Source organism: Ahaetulla prasina, chromosome 5, assembly GCF_028640845.1.
Source record: "Ahaetulla prasina isolate Xishuangbanna chromosome 5, ASM2864084v1, whole genome shotgun sequence".
Lineage (NCBI taxonomy): Eukaryota > Metazoa > Chordata > Lepidosauria > Squamata > Colubridae > Ahaetulla > Ahaetulla prasina.
This window is the reverse complement of record NC_080543.1, coordinates 107760225-107782525: the sequence shown is the minus strand read 5'-3', so window position 1 is coordinate 107782525 and position 22301 is coordinate 107760225. Positions and strand designations below refer to the sequence as shown.

The window sequence follows — 22301 nt, the reverse complement described above, 5'->3', positions numbered from 1 at the left end:
ATTCGTTAAGTGAGTTTTGCCCCATTTTAGAAGCTTTCTTGCTACAGTTAATATAATAATATATATGATATGTGATATGATATGATATTATAATATATTATATATTATAATGTATAATATAATAGTTGATCATAACAATGCTGTTTAGCGAATCTGGCTTTGCTCGTCAGAAAGTTGCAAAAGGCGATTATATGACTTTGGAATACTGTAACCATCATAAATATGAGTCAGTTGTCAAGCATCAGAATTTTGATCATGTGATCATGGGGATGCTGGAACAGTTGTGTGAAAAATCATGTCACTTTTTCAGTGCTGTTGTAACTTTGAATGGTCACTAAATGAATGGTTGTAAGTTAAGGACTACCTGAACATTTGGGTCTGTTTGTTCAAGCATGACATGTACATTTATTCTGATATAAGTTTTTGATGATTACATTACATAAGATGCTTTGGATGAAATTGGTCTAATCCACAAAATATTAAATCAAAATACACTTGATAGACTTTAAGGTACAACAAGATTTGTAATTGATTTCCTAGAAGCAGATCAACAGAAATATCCCTTTCTGGAAACTATTCAGGTGCTTTATTTAGTCTAAGTCATGGAACCTTAATCAAAAATACCACACAATTACAAAACATTATTTATTACAATAGTGGGAATACTTACAAAGTAAGTGGATCCTTGATGAGAAGCTACAACTGAATGAGTTGTGTCTCCAAGCTGGACATATAATTTCCAGTTTTTCGTATCAGCTTGAGCAAGGGAAATCCTAAAAAAAACCACAGCAATACATTACAAATAGTTTCAGTTTAGTTAATTAAGCTGGTTAAGGCGGTGTTTTTAATTGTAAAGAATCTGCTTCTTCAAGCGCCACTCAACTCATGCTAGTTGGGGGTGAGGGTGGGGGACAAGTATTTTACAGCCTTTGGTCTTATGGGATTGTGAGAGAGGCTTATACTCAGTCTTGAAACAAGACCCTAAACACGTTAGTCTGACATGACATAATGGTAGCTTGGAGACAGATGTATCTACATTCTAATTCTCCTCTGAGAGTTAGGGCTGTTCTGTAAATAAGCAATGTCAGAAATATTGTGCTCCTACGTTATCTTAAAACAAACAAGCTGAAATATTTTCTTATTAATAAGAACAGCAACAAAACTGCAGTATGGGATCCCAGTGTTAAATATATAGAAATATACATATTTCCAATAGTCCTTACTGAAAATTCATCGAGTCTTTGAAAACAGATCAAATTACAAATTTTAAGAGAAAAAAGCAATATTTGAATATATTTTTGGAAAGAAACACTTCAAAGCATATAAGAAACATATAAATCAGTAATATACAAGATTTCTAAAATGAAAATTTCAGGGAATTACTAGTCTCTCAGTGCAAACTTCATATCTTTCAATAACTGCCTTTCCAATCATACCAAGGAGTTTGTCCTTTCATACTGTCCTTAAACTGCATTCAGCTGTGATGTTCTAGACATCTGACAATGTTTAGGCTATGCCAGCTGCTTACCATGCTAATCATAATTTCACATTGTTACCCCATGCTCTCTTCCATCCTTTTCATTTGGCTACCTGTTCATTATCATAATTGGCCCACTTTTCTCCTTGAGTTCCTCTCCCGTGATTGTATGCCCTTGTTATAACTCAACATATGTTTAGTGATTTCATTACACCAGAAGCCTTTCTCTTTTCAGTTCTGTACAAATACTACAAATAATCCTATACCAGGCTATTTTTCTTAATTACATCTATAGAAAAGGAAGCCTAGAGAACTTAATCCCATTTAAGAAGAGATGTTATATCATCAAGAAACTTCCTGACAAGAAACTTAGATGACAAACAAATATTAATAATGGAAGTGAATTCTCGATATACACTACAATATGTAAATTAAAACTATAATCTATATATAAAGCAATCAATCTTAAACTATAACAGCAAATTCATAGATTTAAAAGATTCAGTATCTAGATAAACCAAGTTTTATTGAATTTATTATATAAGGTTAATTGTTCAATACAGTAATTTATGACATATCTGAGGTACAATTCCTTATATCTCCAGTTTAAAACACATACAAGTAGTCCACAGCTTACAATTTGTTTAGTGACATTTCAAAGTTACAATAGCACTGAAAAAGTGATTTACAAATGTTTTTCACACAACCGTTGCAGCATCCCCAGCATCATGGTCACATGATCAAAATTTAGCTGCTTAACAAATGGTTCATATTTATGACCATTGCTGTGTCCTGGGATCATGTGATCAGCTTTTGCGATTTTCTGACAAGCAAAGTCAATGGGGAATCCAGATTCACCTAACAACCTCGTTACTAACTTAACAAATGCAATGATTCACTTAACAACTGCAGCAAGAAAAGTCATAAAACGCAGCAAACTCACTTAATCTATGTTTCACTTAGCAACATAAATTTGGGCTCAATTGTAGTAGTAATACGAGGACTACCTATAGTAGGTAGTCCTCAACTTACTATAATGGAGCTTGTTATCATGGTCACAAATCATGACAGTTGTAAAGTGGGTTACCCATGTGAGCAATCCCATTTGTGGTAACCGTTTAAGCCAGGGGTCTCCAACCTTGGCAACTTTAAGACTTGTGGACTTTAACTCCCAAAGTTGGCTGAGGAATTCTGGGAGCTGAAGTCCACAAGTCTTAAAGTTGCCAAGGTTGGAGACCCTTGGTTTAAGCAAACTTGGCACCTCAAGCCAATGATTCACTATGGCCCAGTTTTGCTGACAACTGGAAGCAAAGTTCATTTTTTGGCAAAACTTTCATAAAACACAGTCACATGATTGCAGGATGCTGCAAATGGCCATAAATGCAGGCCAATTACCAAGTGTCCAAAATGCAATCACTGTGGGAGAGTGGGGGTTGGAGGTTCAGAACAGTTAAAACTGTTTAACTGTCAGTTCCAACTGGAGAACCCTGAGCTAGATAGCTCTATGTATTGCTTGAGGAAACTTAGGAACGAGGTTTCCTCAATAAAATAAAGTCAAAGAGGATTTTTTAAAAAAGCATGTATGTTACTAGGAGAAATCAAAAACAGTTTCTGCAAGCAAAAATACTCTTAGATCCGATTGGTTTTATCGCAAGTATTAATGTAATTGTTACTGCTACATTGGAATAAATGGAAGCAAAGAATGTTCTTTTTATTTCAATGGTATTTCACAAATATAGTCGGACCAACGTTTGTGCAACTTCGTTTCCTGAAGTTTTGTTATCATTCAGCAATACAGGTAGTCCTCAACTTACAACAATTCGTTTAGTGACGGTTCAAAGTTAAAATGGCACTGAAAAAAGTGACTTATGACTGTTTTTCATAGTTACGACCTTTCCAGCATCCCCATGGTCATGTGATCAAAATTCAGATGCTTGGCAACTGATTTGTATTTATGACCTACTGTGTCCCAAGGTCATGTGATCCCCTTTTGTGACCTTCTGACAAGCAGAGTCAATGGGGAAGCCAGATTCACTTAACAACTGGGTTGCTACCTTATCAACCGCAGAGATTCACTTAGCAACTGTGGCAAGAAAGGTCGTAAGATGGGGCAAAATTCATTTAACAAATGTCTCACTTAACAACAGAAATTCTGGGCTCAATTGTGGTCATAGGTTGAGGACTACCTGTAGTATCTTCCTTATTATTGACATTAAAATATTAATTGGCAGCCTTGTTTTTTTTCAGGCTTTGCATCTGCAAAGCTATACAAGTTTTTTATTGACTTGCCATCACCCTATTGTCTGTAAACTATTCAACTACTCAAGTATTAATTTAGTAGGTTCTATTCAATGTGTCTATTATTAGTAAAATATCATCACAAAGCATAGCCATAAAATTACTATATTAATACGACACATAAAAACTGGACCATCCTTTCTGAAGCTGTCAGTCTCAAATCAGCTCCTTGATCTCAGAGGGAAAAGGCCTTCTGAAGAGAAAGAGTTTGCAATTTCTACTCTTTCTACTTGGAATCACAATGCTTGATTGTAAGGCTAGAAGCTGCTGCAAATAGATGCATCAAGGAATTTCCATATCATATTACCTTCCCTGCACAACATATACATGCTCAGGCTCTATTCCCAAGATTTAAATCCATACAGTTGAACCATCCTGCTACAGAACAGTGAGTCTCCCTCTTGTGTTTGATTGAACCTGTAATCACAAAGTTCAGCTTCTGAACTTCATGACAGCGTGAGAAGTAATGCTGTAATCAACCATCTGGAGCCATGGACAAGCTGAAAGAAAAGGCCGCATATTCACAGCCAGTTCACTAGTATAGCTTTTATATGGACATGTTGGAGAACGCTTCTATAGTAGTATAGAGCTACTCCATGTTGCGTGTAAAACTTTTCTCTTGACTAATTTGCTGGCTTCAGATCTAGAACAGCTCTTCATTTGCTGTTCTTTTTAGGCATAATGTAGCTCAGACAGCAGATCAGATATTCTCGGTGGATGCCACTGGTTTAATTTCTCTGCAATTAGCCAATGTTTCTCTTCCTGAACCTGTCTGGATGATAGGACAAAGTGATGCTCAGAGATTTTTAGTGAAACCTACAACTCTGGGTCGTGTTTTATAAAATTTGTATGTTGGTTGTTATTTAGTTTCAGAAGTTCATATTTTAACAATTACCTGAGGGTTGTGATTATCATTGCTGTTTGGGCCTCCTCCCCACTTTTTCGTCTTTTGAATATTAAAAAAGGTAAATCTTTTTGAAAATTGGACAGTTGTTTTGGTTTCAGCTAGGATTTTCTCTCAGAGGTGCAAATTACCTTGAGTTCTTGGTTTCTACTCTTATAGCAATTAGATGGAAAGGGAGAAGGAGTATAATTGGGCTATGCTCCCCTACCCAAGCTTCCCGTTCTTCTGCAAAAGAATTAGAGCTAGCTAGAAGAGAAGACAGCCCAATAGTAAGAAAGACAGATCTTCATTTTATCAGATATCTGCATATTAAGATAAAAGAAGCAATTCCAAAAGAATAAAGCTACTGGCAGCAGAATAAACATTTATACAATCAGCAATGTGCAGTTTATTTAAACAACCAACAAATTATGAAAGACCTGAATTAAAAAAAAAACATCCCTGTTGGAGCCCCTTTGTCCAGATTGAAAAACGCCATGTTCTTGTACTGGAAGTTGGGTCCACTTTAATTGCAAGAGTCCACTGAGTAATAGATGAATGAATGCAAGAGGAAATGCAAGCAATGAATGCTCTATTTCAATAGGCTTAGTATCTGAGAATTTGTTTAGTATCAACTGCACATCAATGTCTTTGTGTGCCAGGAGCAGAGTTATCAGCAAAAACGGTTTCTTAAATGATCACATGGAGCACTTCATGTGTTCAAGTGGTGAAGATCAAAGGGAGAGCTGTCCAATTGGTACTTGATTTTACGCTCCCTCTTTCAGACAGCACATGACAACATGTAAGTGAAGAAAACATTAAAGAGGTCTGAAGCTGGCACACAACCCTGCATCACCTCAGTGGAAGCAGCAAATGTAAGTGATTTATCACAACTGTCAAGAACCTATCCTTCATTCCATCACGGAATGAACTTCACAATCAACTTCACAAATCTTTCCCAGTATCCATAACAGGACAATCCTGAATACAGTGACAAATGCCTTTGTCATGTCAATCAAGACAGAGTAAGAAGCTTGTTCTGCGTGCTAAATTTCTCCTGGACTTGCCTCATGGCTATTGTACTCTATTCTAGCCGAAAGCCATACTTTTGAGAAGTTCTTTTCTGGCAAGTCTGTTCAGGAGAATGTGGGGGGAAATCTGGTCAGAAAGGGACAACAGTGAAATATTCCTGTAATTGCTGCAGTCTGATGTGTTTCCCTTATTTTTATAGAGAGACACATCTATTCCAGGAGGGTATCCTGGAATCAGGTATCTCCTCTGTGAACCAAATATTTTCCAAGATATCTTGAAATATCTGTAAGGTTTTTAGGTCTAGTGCTTTGCAGATCTCAGCAGGAATGCCATCTGTCCTGTTGCTTTATTTGAGTTCATCTGTGAGATCCCTTGATTTCTTCAGCAGAGAGAGGCAGGTCTAGGGCATCCAAGACTTATTGCTGAGGAATTGTTGTAAGATCTTAGGATCAACTATGGATGTCCTATTGAGTAGGCTGGAAAAGTGTTCAGTCCAATGTTTTTTTTCAGTCCTTTTTGGTCTTTATCAGGCTCAATCCATCAGATACCAGCAAGGGGTAGTATCCTGATTTAGAAGGACCATAAGTTGACTATATTGCACTGAGGAACTCTCTGGTGGCAAGAATGCATAGCATTCCACCTGCTTAGCCTTTCTTTGCATTTCTTGCAATTCCACCTGTAGTTTGGATTGTCTTTCTTTGATACAGATGCTGAGTCATTCTGCCAATAGACTTGGTTCTTAGCCTGGAAGGCTATTTAAATGATTTCATGGTTTTCATCAAACTAGTCTTGATGAACCCAAGTTTTCAACCTGAGTAGACTTGTTGCAGTCTGCGTGATCACATCTTTAAACGGCATCCATTAGAACAGATTTTCACAAATGGTACACCGTTGGTAAACCGTTGGTAAACCGTTGGAGAATTCGTCATTAAATACATCTGGAAAACATTGGGCTTGACCTAAAATCTGCTGATGCTAAAGTACATATTGACAGTCCTTGGTTGCTTACAATGTAAAAGATCTATATGCAGGTTGAGGATTGACTGAAACAGCCTGTGATCTATCCAGAACTCAGTACCATACATGGTTGGGTGACGTTTTTAAGGTCATGCTGGAGGACTATGACATAATCAAATAGGTGCCAGTATTCGAAGCTGAGATGTATCCAGATTGTTTGTATTTGTTTGCAAATCTTAACATCGTGTTAGTAATGCACAGATTGTGCTCAGCATACTTGCTCAAAAGCAATAGGCCATTAATGTTTAATGTTCTCACCTCATCTCTCCCAAGGACTCCATCGCAATTGTCCCTCTCTGACCCCATCCTAAAATGCCTAAAAATGACAAATTGCCTAAAATGACAAATTTGTCACTTTTAGGGATTTTCCAATTAATCTGATCCTCATCCTCATAGAAACTCCCATCCATTCACTGCCTTCATCTGCAAGCCTGGTCAAACTAAGTGCAAAGGTATAAATGAAATAACAGCAAAGTTTGGCTGCTTTGAACACTATTTGTCTTTCAGACCTTGACACCTTGTCTATCCAGCAAGAGTGGATGTTCCAAGCGCTAAAGATGTATTTTCTATTTATTTTTCTTGATACATATTGACTGCAAAGGAGCTGCAATAACTAGCCAGATGTTGTGAGACAGGCAGTGTTAGAGTACCTTTTCTAATCCCTTCCCTCATGCGAGGACAGTAGTGCTATCCTAAAAAGGGCTGCACAGTCAATCTAGATGCTGCCAGACATTTCTGTTGCCCCAGATAGAGTGTTGTGTCTTGTCCGCTCTCACCGCAGCCGGGGTCTGCTTATCTGCTCCCGAACACGGAGGAATGTATGCCTCCCGGCCCCAGTCCTGGCTCCATGCCCAGACAAGCTGCAGAGGAGGGGGCACCTCCCGGTCCCAGCCCTGGCTCCATGCCCAAGCAGGCTGCAGAGGAGGGGGCACCTCCCGGTCCCAGCCCTGGCTCCATGCCCAAGCAGGCTGCAGAGGAGGGAGCATCCCCCGGCCCCAGCCCTGGCTCCATGCCCAGGCAAACGGAGCAGCTAGACCCCTCCCCCTCCTCCACAGCATGTGAGCCTGAGGAAAGTTTACTTCCAACAGCTGATTGGAGTGACCCTCGCATCAGAAGATTGGATAGGCGGAGGCAACAGAAGGAAGGGAGGGGCAGGCCTTAATGAGTGCTGAGTCATGGAGCCACACCCCATGGCCTATATAAAGGATCTGCTTTCTGGCAGTCTCTGAGTCAGGCAAAGTTGAACTTATCTTGCTGAAGTCACTTACTGGTCTCCTGCCTGCTCTAAGGACTTTGCTAGGACTTTGGCAGAGCTGCAGAGGCAAGCCTGATTCGGATTTCCCTGACCCGGCCGTCAGCGGAAGAGTGGGACACGACATAGAGAGACAAATGACCACTGGTCCCAAGGCTACCTATATGCATTTGTGACTACAACTAATAGTGGTCATCTCCACCTGAGCCAGAAAGATGGCTGTGAAAATATCTACACAACCCCTCACATCCTTGACATAAACTGTTTCAACCACTTCCCTTGACCTATATACTGTATGTCCTTATAGGGGATTGCATGCCAAAACAACCAGACACAAAGACAGTTTACCCCCCACATGCCATCACTCTGTTAAGCAACTAATTCCCACAACGTCTTATGCCCTGGGATGTCAAACTACCAACCAGTAGTACGGCTGTATCACTATTCCTTTCATCTTTCCTATTACCTCTTTCCTTAGCTTCTTCTGACTTTAACTTTGTTGTTTGTATCTCATGATTTATGTTGATTGCTTTTATTAGTATCCTATTAGGATTTATGTTGATTATTTAGTATCCTATGACTACCACTGAGTGTTGTATTTTATTATATATGATAATTGTATTTTATGATTATGATCATGATTTGTCACTTGTTGCTTGTATGTACACTGAGAGCTCATGCACCAGAGACAAATTCCTTATGTGTCCAATCACACTTGGCCAATAAAAAATTCCATTCAATTCTCTGTTCCCGCCATTCCTTCACACTCTTGAATGCCACAGGACTTAATGAATTATGTTTGAACTTAGTTGAATTGCACAATAGAAACTTGTGTGTGATGGACTTTTAAATGGAAAGCCATGGAACAGGAGCAATTCCACTTTCTTGGTAGAAGACACTTTAATGCAGTGGCATGGAAACCCATTACAGCTGGGGACTTCACCTGCTGCAGTGCATGACCAGGATGTCTAAGTCTTCTTGTGTTCTTAGCATTTCTTAACACATGGAGGGCCTGCATTCTTGACCCATCCTGGACTATTGATTGGTTTCCCCTGCTCAATCTGCCAGGGCCAGATTTCTTATGCTAGAATAGATAAATCCTCTGCCTCACAAAGGATTGGAAATCCATCAGCAACTCTCACCCAGTTTGACCCATTTGCCAAGACAGTTTACCAGGGCATGGCCACTCTCTGTGTTACAGCTACGTGGAGCCACCGGTGAGAATTGAGTGGCAGGTGGGGATCAAGGTGAACAAGCAGCTCTAAAAAGGACTTGCTAGGCCCCTTCACGCCACTCTCCCACCCTGGACGCTCCAGCACAACTGGTCAAGTTACGAATGCAGGTTATCAAAAGAAAGAAAGAAAAACATTACATTTTGCAACACAGTTTGTAACACACACAGATAATTACAATATTCCATTTCTTCCGTTTTTGCCTCCTCACCAAATGGTTTAGAGTAAAAACATCAGTGTTCTACATATAAAATGTGACTTTTATTTATCTGCTGTCTCAATCCAACATATTTATATGTTACTTAAATACTAAAAAAATTTTACCAAAAAATAAATATACTGGTAATACAATAATACAAAACCCAACATTATTGCTAAACTGTATAACAGTCCAAACAATGCAAACTCCATTCATTATCGTAGTAAGTATCTATTCTATTTAAGCTTTGATAGTCATCAATCAACCTCCATATATGAAGTGAATTATTTGTTTTGCAGAAAAAAAATAATGGATATCCCCCTTCAACATTTGCAATTGCTCTAGATAATACTTAAAAGATGTTAAGGGTTATGAGATTACGTCTCATTAAATTTTGAAGTATTAGTTGACAAAGAAAGTAAAACTACATTAATATGTCTTTTTTTACATTCACAGGGAAGGTCAAATCAACCCCAGCACTGAAAACAATTTTGCGTGACAATCACCTAAACTAAGAAGCTATTTTTCTTCCTGTTGTACAATTACCTAAATAAAAATGATACATTGACTTTAAACAATATCAATGGTCAAAGAATAATTAAGAAATCCTTCATCATAACTTTCACAGTTGGAGGCCTGTAAATGATCAAGAATAAATATGTTATATTTCTTAGCCACTGAGGACGATTTCTAAATACAAATCTTTACAACTGAAAGGGGGGAAGGGGTTGGGGGGGGGACTTCAGAAAGTGGGCCATTCATCTGAATCAAGTTCAGAGAATTTCCAGGACTGTGAAAAGAAATGTTATGCAAGCACATCAATGTATTCTGTGGGGGTAGACTGAACCAGCTACATGGAGACTACAAAGGAGCCCTCCCATGGCTCATGAATAAGTTGAGGAAATGATCAGAAAAAAAAAATAGAGAGATGTTTAGACAGATGGCCCACTTAAAATGCCTGGGACAGGGCATAAGCAATTTTAATGAAACTTTAGATCTAGCGTAAAAATTGTGGTTTTCTTTTAAAGGGAAGGGCAAGAGGAATAAAGGCAAATACATTTTTAACAGTTCGCATACCACCCATTTTATGGCAGAAAAAGACAAAACAATTTCAGTGTTATTTGTTTAAAAGTTCAAATCCAGAAACATCTTTTACAGTGTCTTTAGCTGTACAGAATACAGAATTTTTGATATAAAGATGAAAAGAATTTTAAACAGAAGCTGATTGCCAAACAAAGGAAAAAATGCTCTCCTATTTAAATGTTATCAGTGTTTTCACACAAAACAGTTTAAAACATTGTAGAAAGATTAAAAACAGAACTTTGTTTCTATTTTTCTAGCATTTTGCCTTTGTCTTCTCTACAAAACTGACTCTCATTTTCCTATTCTCTCAAGTTCAAAGACAAAAAGAACATTACAGAATGCAGAAAAGGAAGAAGCACATAACCAAACTGTGCTGTAGTGTTTAGCTTTTAAAATATATATATTCTCTAAAATATGCAATTCTATGAACGTTATGTTTTTTGTTGACACAACAATTTTCTTTTCAGCATTCACAGATCTCTGAAGTTGTATCAAAATAGATTTAATTTTTAATGCCAATGCTGCATAAACTCACATATCATCTATAAAAAGACTTATCAAATTAGGCTATCAAGCAAGTTTGAAACTAGTTCAATAATGATTTGCCTTTGATGTCTGAATTGAAAACTATTATAGCACCTCACACAAATATTATACGAAGTATTGAGGGCACAGAAAACAAATGCAAAACTGTGGTGACCATTGTTGTATATTTGGGAACTCTAATTATGGCATGGAATGTTTAACTTTGATGAATAGAACACAGAATATAGAAAAATAGAGTTGGAAGGGACCTTGGACATCTTCTAGTCCAGCCCCTACTCAAGCATCCTTTTCATTACAGAGAAGGGAAATAAGAACTCTCTATCAAATCTAAATGCAGTCAAATCTAAATTTTTAAATGATTAGGAGCCTCCAGTTCTCTAATCATTCTTATTGATGTTTTCTGCACTTTTTCCAGAGTCGCAACATCTTTTTTATATTGTGGTGACCAGAACTTGATCTAGTATTCCAAGGGTGGTCTTACTAAGGCTTTGTAAATTGGTACTAGAACTTCACATGGATTCTATCCCTTTATTAATGCAGTAATCCCTTTATTAATGCGGGATTGCCTTGGCTTTTTTTGCTGCTACTGCTGCTACACTGTTGGCTCATATTTAAGTAATTGTCCATAAGGACTCCAAGATCCCTCTCACAGTTACTGGCATTAAGACAGGTTTCATCTAGTCTGTATCTACATAGTTAGTTTTTCTTGCCTAGGTGTAAAACTTTACTTTTGTCTAACCTGAATTTCATTTTGTTAGATAGAGCCCAGTTTTCAAATCTGTCAAGATCTTTTTGAGTCTTGAGCTTTTCATTTGGGATATTGGCTATTCCTGCCAACTTAGTGTCATTTGCATTCTTGTCTAATTGTTTCCTAGGCAGCATCTCTTCCCTTCTTTCCCCAAGATCATTCATACAATCCATTACTTTTAGAAACAAACTAAAACCTCACTACGTTTGTAGATATTACTCTTTGATAATTGTTCAGTTCAGAATAATAGATGGAACTACAGAACCCGGGCCCCTTTGGGTCATCATTTCAGATCCCATGACTCATTTGCTAAGGCATTAGCCTTGATGCACCATGCCACCATTCCACAGTTTCACAGAACATTTAAAGTTTAGAGTGGGTATAGTTTTGCTCTCTCTTGTAAGAATCAGCTTCAAATGATTCAATAATTCAAAAGAAATCATTCCAAATACAAATGCAAGGTGAGATAAAAACTAATGGAGGTGGGGAAGAAGGTGACATTGGATGGAGAGTTTTCAATTTTAGCTTTTTTATTTATCAGCTAGTAACTGCCATGTTCAAATTAAGAAATTGAAGCATGAGGGTTGTAAGAACAATAGAGAGAGAACGTGAGGGTTTCTGTAATGATAACAATTGTCTACTATCAAGTACATATTGTGGTTGAATGCCCGCATTCTAAGGATTGCCTGTACGGATCAGTCTAGTTCATATGGAGAATCAACAATGATTCAATTCACAAAATGAAAGTTGCAATTAAATTCTTACAAACATTTTAAAATCACCTGCTCTGTAGCTTCAAACTCTTTTTCAGAGTCATCTCCAGCAATCTGCCACTCAGTCAGTTCTTCACCTGGTCTTGCACAGGACTTGTGCAAGACTTGCACAGGATTTCTGGCCTCAGAGTCTTCTTTTGTTGGGGGTGTTACTTGAAACCCTGACACTTTATTTCTTGTCTAGACTGCAACCCATCACAAAGTAGTCTACTTCAAGATGTCTTTGGGGCCAGAATTAAAACTGAGTATCTTAAGAATTGGATTTTGATTCCTGTCAGAAGAGAAACTTATTTCATTTGGAGTTGTTTAATGAAAACATTAGCAACAATGGAATAATTTAAAGCTATCATAGATATCATATCATTTGATATCATATCAAATAAAGCTATTTGAATTGAACCCATCAATTCAAAATAAGGAGGAATTAGGTTTGTTAGGGAATGTTCTGAATTAGTTTATAAAGCTGTGTCACTGTGCCTACTTATGCCCCAGAGTTTTCTGTGATATATTTTATGGCAGTATTTATTATACAAATTATGTGCATTCCTCATAGACATGATATACTGTTGCTAAAGACAAAGAGTAATTAAAGAAAACTTCTATAAAGCAAAGATTGATGAAGGATGTGAGATAACATTAATACAAAATAAAAAGAGGAAAACGTCACTCCTCCTTTTTTCAGAGAAAGCAATGAGTAATTGCTGGAATCACCGGAATGTGGTATCTGTAAGTGTACTTTATATTTTTCAGGTGGACAGGAATTAAACAGTTTTAAATGATTTTTCAACACGAGACTGATATTATTTGATTCATTCAAACTCATATAAATAATTCCTATTCAAAAGCTGATTTTAGCTGCTTTTAAAATTTCTTTTTTTGTAACTTTGAGACCTATTCAGTTTTCCGGATTGGACAAGAAGTATAAAAAGAAAGAATAGAATAGAATTCTTTATTGGCCGAGTATGATTGGACACACAAGGAATTTGTCTTGGTGCATATGCTCTCAGTGTAGTACAAAGGCATAGCTGACAGGAAAGAAAAGATTAATTTGAAAAAAAAGGTACTCAACAAAGATAAAAAGAAAGTGTCAAAAATGGATTAATACTGAGATACTAATGTTAAGGACATTTTAAATAAACTTTCTATCTGTACCAACAATCTTAATGAAGAGGAAGTGGGTCATTTGCTGCAATCTACATTGTCTCTTTAAAAGATTTTCTAAATACCAGTAGCTACACATTCATTAAAAAGGGGTGAGGGTGTGAAATGGCTTTGGAGATACAAGACTTGACTGAACAACAGTAAGGAAGAACTGGCTCCAATCAGTGCAAATATTTGTTTGCAACTCATCATTTTGTCACACTGCTCTCCATCTCTCCTCTTATCTTGTGCTTCTTGGCACAATATACGTAATGTATCTTTTTCCAATATACGTAAGTGCTTGTTACTAAAAAAATTCTAACCAAGCTGAAAAGCAGCACGAGTGCAAACCACATGTGCATCATATGAGCATGCCTGGGTATGGTATAAAAGAGGGAGAGAGAAAAATGCAAACAATCATTAATGAAACGAAAACAGATCAAAGTGTTCACGTTTAATATAGATGTGGACCTGTGTTTGTGTCCATTTATGCAGAGCGCCCACACATACACAAACACAGTTATACAGAATGGTGTGATTTACAGCTTCCTGTAAGATTGTGTGCTTAAAGCTGTAGTAATAATTAAAAAATAATAATTTGAATTTATGGAGGCTCCCAGTCACCTGATAACAGATTGGGATTCTTAGAGTTCAATCATATTATTTAGTTGATTAATAGGGTTGACTGTGATGGACATAAGCTTCATTTAAAAGCCTACTTCTATCTTAAATATCATATTGCAAATCAATTCTTTTTCTGTAAGAACAGCTCTGTCATGAGGGTAAAGCTACCAGTAAATTAACTGCTACATATGTTAGTTTTTTTGGCTAAATTCTGTCAAAAACCTTGCCAAACCACTTTTTGGCAGACATGATAACAAAGTGGCTTTCCCTCTAATTTAAACAAGGAACTAGAATAAAAGTTTATAAAATTAGCCCAAGAAATTGTTTTTATAAACTAACTGAAAAGACCAGAGGAAAAATATAACACTGGAGTGTGAGTAACTACAATAAACAAATATAACAATATCAGCTATATTATTTTTAAGTTGCTGTCTAAAAGATATAGAAACTTTAGAAAATAACAGTATCAATTGTATTGTCTAACATCACAAAAAATCACTTTGTCACTAGTGTTTTCATTTCATGCACTTCAATCTAAGCATAATAAAAGATCTACTTGTTTATATCTGAAGTTAGAGACAGAGAAAACAATGGAGATTGCAACTTTTCTCTATGAGACATAAAAACTGATTTAATGTTACTCTTAGAAGTAGCCAAAGAGTGTCATAAATTCATGTAAGAAATAGAAAATAGGATTAGAGCAAATGTGGGGAAGAGAAAGAAGTCAATCATTTCATACCAGGATCACAAAAATGTACTTTTCATAAATAAGTCTTTTTATCATTCATCCTCAATGTGATGATGTATAAATATTTTTATTTCCAATTATAAATGCTAGGAAGGTAATGTGCATTACAGGCTATATGAATAATTACATTGCGTAACATTACATTTCTGTCTATCTGTTGGGGGAGATTATTAGTTATGTAGAAGAAGATTTTTATATTCTATTTCACTCTTTCAGATTTTTACCAATCATCTCTGACATTTTAAGAGTGTTTTGGAGGAGACATCACATTAGTTCTTCATGAGATTGAGTTTAGATTATTTAAGAAGGTTAAACAAAAATGCAAGCACTTAATGCAACATTAAGCATGCAAAATATAAAGCTGATTGCCTAGAGGAAGCATGCTCCACTGTTACCCTAGTGACAAGTTAAAAAGACAAAAAGGAAACGGGTGAAAGCTGAATGGCTTTATGATATGAAATTAAAATGTTTCACACTGAACAATCCAAAATGAATTGGGAAAGGTTAGAGCAGAGGAGGGAGAAATCAATTCTCCAACAGCAGTGGTGAATAGAAAAGAAGTATGAATAGGATTTGCCAGTGGGGTGCAACAGCTGCCAAGTATCCTGCAGCCAAAGAACTACAATAATACCAGTGAACTGTGCAAGAGCTTTTGGAATCATCACAGGGAACAGAGGAGTATACTAACAATAATTATGCCATTTGGTCTTACCCATCTTTTGCAGCAGGAGAATCAAAGGGAAGATTCATCTTTGAATCAAAAATCCCGACTCACAAATATGTATATGAACATACATTCACTTCCCTATCAGGCACCAAAATACCACCAAACTGGTTCTACAAGCAGTAGAGTCCTTTGGGTGTCTTTTTCTTCCAACTCGTTTCCTTTTTCTCTCATGGCCAACTGCTTTGGAAAGTTCCAGATGCACTTAAAATCACATGGGATCAACTGTGCTGACCGAGAGCTCGTTACATATGGTTTGCATTCTTGACTAAACCAAATATCTCCAGAAAATCGTGGGAAGTAGACATACTGTGTGTCTGAAATTATATATACACACGTGCATAATGCATGCATTATTATGTGACATGGTGTGTATGCGTAGCCACAGATTTTACATGCAGACAACTGCACGTTGTAAGAATTCTGACATGTATAGTTATAGCTACCACTCTTTTTAGTACAGTCGAATAAAATAATATTATAGCAAAAACATTTTACTTTTACATACTTGATATCACCTCAAGTCATTTACAGGGCTCCTTCGCTATCTTATACCACCAAGTAACTGGTGGCCCGAGGTATTCCAGAGAACTACAGCAGGTTCTCTTGAAATAAAAAATGCTGCACAATTCACAAGGGGATTTGGACTCCAAATAGCTTTACATCTTTGAAATAACAATGTAAATGTAGCTGTTTCAAGTACAGTATGCACTTATAATTCTTTTCATTTCTAATGTGTCTCAATTAAGCCCTGAAATTCTTACATCTTCCAACAATCCGTTGCCTCCTTTTCATTAGCCAAAAAAAGAAAGTCTGATTTGAATGAAACATAGCAATAGCTCAACAAAAGGAAAGAAAAATGGAACCAGTCTACCTAGACGAGGTCTTCAAATGTCTGCTTCTGTTGTCATTTGATATCCTCCAATTGTGTTGATTTCAACTTCTATAATTTCTAGCCACTATAATCAAAATCAAGTGCATCCAGAGGACACTAAGTTGCAAGAAAGATATCCTACTACCTTCAATTTTAAACAAATAATCTGTTGATTTTTTTTTTTTTTAAAAAGAATTTTTCACATTTTAAGTATAATGTGCCATTGTTGGTAATACAGTGGATTTTTCCATGATATGGGACACCAAAACTAACAGTGATAATAGGAAAATATTAGTAGCCAATACAAGCAACATACAGGAAGTGCAGTACGTGTTTGAGTTTAGAAACACAAACATTACACTGATAGACCCAAGAAATGTCCCACCTGGACATTTCTCCTATATAAATTAGAATTCCAGCCAAATATAGGAGATGAACAACACTTTAAGTTGGGGGGAAAGGTATTCAAACAATCTACTTTCATTTAAGTTAAAGGTTTTCCACTTGAAACAGTATTATTAACATGACAATTGCAAGACTTCTGTTTTACGGCATAATATAAACTTGATCTTTACCAAAAAGTGGTACCCGCTATATAATAAATCAGGTTATTAAGTAAACCAAGTAAAACCTATGCAAAGTATACCAAGTACTTAAACACATTCAGTGTTCGTAACTCCTTTGCATGACAATGGCTAGCTCTATTATCTGAATATCATCTGTCAACTAGATTTCTATAATATTGAACATTTTGATAACTAGTTTGAAGAAATAGCTCTGTGACACTGCCCTTAGGGGAAAAATAATTGAATGAACAATAAGTTTTAAAATTCCAAGCTAAAAAGTAGAAAATGCCAACTCATGGTAGGGATATATCTAATTATGTGGGGATGGGACGGGGAGATACACTGTCAGATATAACACATCTCATTTCATCACATCTCATACCTACAAAGGGAATCTGGGAATCCTTGTAAACCACAAGCTAAACATTAGATAGATTAAAATGCTAACTTGCAGTAGTACTTTAATAAGAGAATGCACTCAATCATGGGTGGTTATTGTTGCAGTCTATGCTGTCTTGCTCACACCCATTTGGAGTTCCACTTCTGCAGGACACTATTCAGAAACAGCAGTCAGAAACACATTCAGAGGAGGTTCACCGAGATAATGAGGGATATGGAAATCAACCACAGTACCAAGGATTACAAACACAAACACACTGGCCATTTGCTGTCAGAATGATCATTTAGAGCAGGGGTCTCCAACTTCGGCAACTTTAAGACTTGAGAATTCTGGGAGTTGAAGTCCACAAGTCTTAAAGTTGCCAAGGTTGGAGACCCCTGATTTAGAAGTCATCCACTGAATATAATAATATCACCCCAAAAGATAATATCATGAGAGCACCACTGATGATCTTAGAGAAACCCGAGTTTTCCATGCTACTTTTCCATCACAAAAATTATCCTAACACAGAGATATGTCTCAGATCGGCAATAAATAAGATGTAACCTTCCAAATATTGCATCGGTAGTCCTCAATCTATGACCACTATTGAGCCCAAAATTTCTGTTGTTAAATGAGACATTTGTTAAATGAGTTTTGCCCCCCATTTTATTATCTTTCTTGCCTCAGTTAAGTGAATCACTGCAGTTGATAAGATAGTAAACCGGTTGTTAAGTGAATTGCCTTCCCCATTGACTCTGCTTGTCAGAAGGTCACAAATGAACCAACTGCCAAGCATCTGAATTTTGATCACATAATCATGGGATACTGTAACAGTCTTTAACTGTGAAAAATGATCATAAGTCACTTTTTTCAGTGCTGTTATAACGTTGAACAGTCACTAAATGAACTGTTGTAAGTTGAGGACTACCTGTGCTAGTCTAATGCCCATTAGCTAATATGGCCAATGGTGAAGGTTCATGAGAATTTCTTTGCCAGCAGGACATTCAATAGATGCATTTAAGACAACAATTAATATAGATTTGGAATAAGAACTAGCACATCAAATCCATGAAATTTTGAGAATTTAGGTGTCAAATTGTTGCATTTCTAAAAACAATGCTACATCTATAATTTTTTATTTTAGAGTCTTTATTCCTTTAAAAAGTCCTAAGAAATCACTATGTTATTTCAATTAGAGCAAATTCGGCAAGCACAGAGGATGCAGAGAGGAAGAGCAGAAGGGAACTTCCCATTGTGTGAGCAGATGTCTACTTAAAAAGGCTACCCTCTGTATAAAAAGTAGCTCAATGAAAACAATTTTAATGAACAAATATGATTTAAATCACCCAAAAATGAAATGTCCAGCCATAACTAGCATACATATGCCTAAGCTATAAAAATAGGTTTACAGTGATAGTATTGAACCAGGAGACAGAAAATTCAGGCAACATATTGAGTATGAATTTCATGCAGATTTCTATCACATAATTATAACTTAAATATATTGAATGTATATTCCTAAATATATGGATGAAAGCAATGGAGCAGATATTTCTATTTAGAGAAAAATGACATATGGATGCTTTGTTTCATAAAATTAAAAATTAGTAACCTAACCTGTACTGCTATGGTGATTTATATAATATTTCTCCCAAAACTTAGACATTCTATGTTCATACAATAGAGGATTTTCATACTGGAGGTGGTTGACTAACTAAAATTTAATCCCACCTCCACATCCCCACCCAGTATGTCTGATTCTCTTCTTTCCCATCTGGTGTTAATGATTTTTATATATTAATGATTCTATACACTGTGTTCTATGATTGTTCATTTTAATGTTTTTAATGCTTTAAAATTTTCATGGTCATTGGAAACGAGACAGGCAGCAAATAAATGTCATAACTACATACATACGTACATATCAACATACATAAAGTTATCACAGCTTCCATATTTCTAAATTTCAGCATGTTGTTTGGAACAGAAGATTGCTACCTGAGTAGCACAGTCTGTTTGACAAAGAAAATTTCTTTCTTTCTTTCTTTCTTTCTTTCTTTCTTTCTTTCTCTTTCTTTCTTTCTTTCTTTCTTTCTCTTTCTCATTCATTCATTCATTTATACATAGTGTACTCACCTGGTCACAATCCAAAAATTAGATAGTAGCCAGCACAAAAATAAATTCATTTTATTTCAAATTAAATTATTACAGTTAATACAATATTTATTAATTTTCTCCCTCTCCTGGATTTTTAAAGAGTTTCACTGAGGTTGTCTGAAGCTTTAGATTGTTCATCTACAATCTATGTTGAGTTATTGTGCAGATGACCTTTAATAGGTAATGTGCAAAAGAACCTACATTCATATTCAAAATGTTTAAAGGGAACAAATAATAATCTTGTCAGTTCTCAACAGCTCTCTATGACACTATTAACTAACAAAATGTTCTAGAATCAGACTTACCTTGGAGTTCCCAGAAATCTCTGTGATCTAAGTCGTTCAGCCATATATAGAGACACTGCTATTACTAGTAGCTCCATTTTTTCAGAGTCTTTCAATCTGTGCCCTAGATTTCAAAATCAAATTTCAAATGTATTATATGTATCACCATCTTATTTATATTCCATAATTCATTTTAGTTAGAACAGGAATTGCTATGTGTTTGCCGTCAATGGGCACATAAGAAATTTCAAAGCACGTCGCAACATTTATCATAACTTCTTCCCAGATGATTTCCAAATTGCAAAACAAGGCTTCTTCAAATAAGGTACACACTGAATAGAACGCACAAGAAAGATGATCCCTCATCCAACTCTAGTCTCAAAAGATGATGACTACCATTCCAGGTTATCTTGTCTCTTCTTTGGGCAGGGTGCACAATTCTAAATATCTCGCTTGTAGCCATTTATTGTTTTCTTGTCTCTTCTTTGTGCAGAGTGCACAATTCTAAATATCTCGCTTGTAGCCATTTATTGTTTTGTTTTCTAGGAGTGCCTAGGACAGTGGTGGCGAACCTATGGCCAGCATGCCAGAGGGGGCACTCAGAGCCGTCTCTGTGGACACATGCGCCATCGCCCCAGCACAGAGTTCACCAGAGTTCAGTGGGATCAGGCATCTCACGGGGCAGCCCTGGCAGAAAATTCTTATCATTCTGCATAATGCCAGGGCATTATATATAATTTGTTATTATTATTATTGTTGATGTTGTTATATCATACACACACACACACAGAGACACACAGACACACAGACACACATATATATATATATAATGCCTAGGGAGAGTATGTAGCATATTCAAACAACACAGACATTTCATACTTTGCTTAAAAGCATCATACATTCTATAGATTTCCTAGGCATTTTATAGAATGCCAGCTTTTCATATACCTTGCCAGTAATATATACAACACCAAATAACAGAACCTCTCATTTTTCCCCTATAGAGGTTAAAATAAAAAAACTAGATGGGACAGTTAATATCTTAAGAAATAAAATAAAATTCATAAAATGGAATATCAGCTGAAAGTAATAAAATAAAATTTAATGGAGACGTGAAATGTTCTTCACTTGGGGAAGAAAAGATCGAATTATTTATAAAATGGGGAACTTATCGTATGAAAATAGAACCTGAAATGGATCTTAGAACAGCAGTTGATTGCAAATAGAATAGAAGTTAGCAGTATGATACTGCATGGCTGCAAAGAAGGCTCATACACTTTTGGGCTACATCAATGGATTTAATTTCCAAGTCACTGTGAAAAAATATTCCATTCTTTTCTGCTTTGTTCAGATCAGATTCCACTTAAAATATTCTCTCTATTTCTGAGCATCACAATTTAAAGAGTTAGGATTAGGTTCAAGAAGAATTCAAAGAAATTAAAACAGGTTCAAAAATGGGCACTCCGATAAAGGAAATGGGTATGTTTAGATTGAGGACAGGTAACTGAGAGGTTAGGGTTAGGTTTAGGGTATGCGTTAGGGCATATGGAAAACTATCACATAGAAATAAAACCAACACAAGTGTCTTTTCCTTCCAAAGTAGAGATTGTGGACTAATAAATTTATTAGTAGAGAGGGGGGAAGATGGGAATAACTTCCTAACATTAATATCAATTCAAAAGTAGTTAACCAGAGGGGTCAATGGCTCTATTCTACTGGTTTTGTTTCATTTATTTGTTTGTTTATTGAATTTGCTTTTAGCAGCATGTGTTTCAATTTTTATTTCCTGACTCAGAGTGATATTTCTGATATTAATCCTGAAACAATGTGCAATAATTAGGTTCTATGCAGGTGCATATAAAATAAAGCATATGGTAACTAATCTGGTCAAGATTAGTTCATATCCATGGTCAGCTGGATATGGTTTATTCCCAGTATTCTGCATAAAACTGATTTTTTTCTATTTGTCTCATATTCTTGCTAGTTTGTCAGGTGTTTAAATTCTTTTCAGCTGGTTTTACTGTTTCTATATTGTGGCATCCATTTCAATCTTACTTGAAACGTTACATTTGAAATTTTTACAATCTTAATCTTAATAATTTTTGATTACTTTTTTTTAGCTAAAAATTTCTTGGAACGTAATTTTTATTTATTTTAATACTACCAGTCTAGCCTATAGATGTATGATTAAATGAGCTTCCTGATTTTCTCTGTATAGGTTAATGGCGAGGAGGAGGAGGGAACAAAAAGTTCTCGATTAAG

The 22301-nt window shown here is 36.2% G+C and overlaps 1 protein-coding gene across 4 annotated transcripts in view; it reads right to left on the bottom strand.

Moving 5' to 3' along the window:
* PCCA (propionyl-CoA carboxylase subunit alpha) overlaps window positions 1-22301 on the bottom strand; it is a 250707-nt gene that overhangs the window by 80164 nt on the left and 148242 nt on the right. For all 4 annotated transcript variants that reach the window (XM_058184791.1, XM_058184793.1, XM_058184792.1 and 1 more), the window contains 2 exons: window positions 20061-20163; window positions 671-773 (listed from right to left, as the gene is read on the bottom strand). In XM_058184791.1, coding sequence (XP_058040774.1) covers window positions 671-773; window positions 20061-20163 — 206 coding nt within the window. The remainder of the gene's footprint in view (window positions 1-670; window positions 774-20060; window positions 20164-22301) is intronic.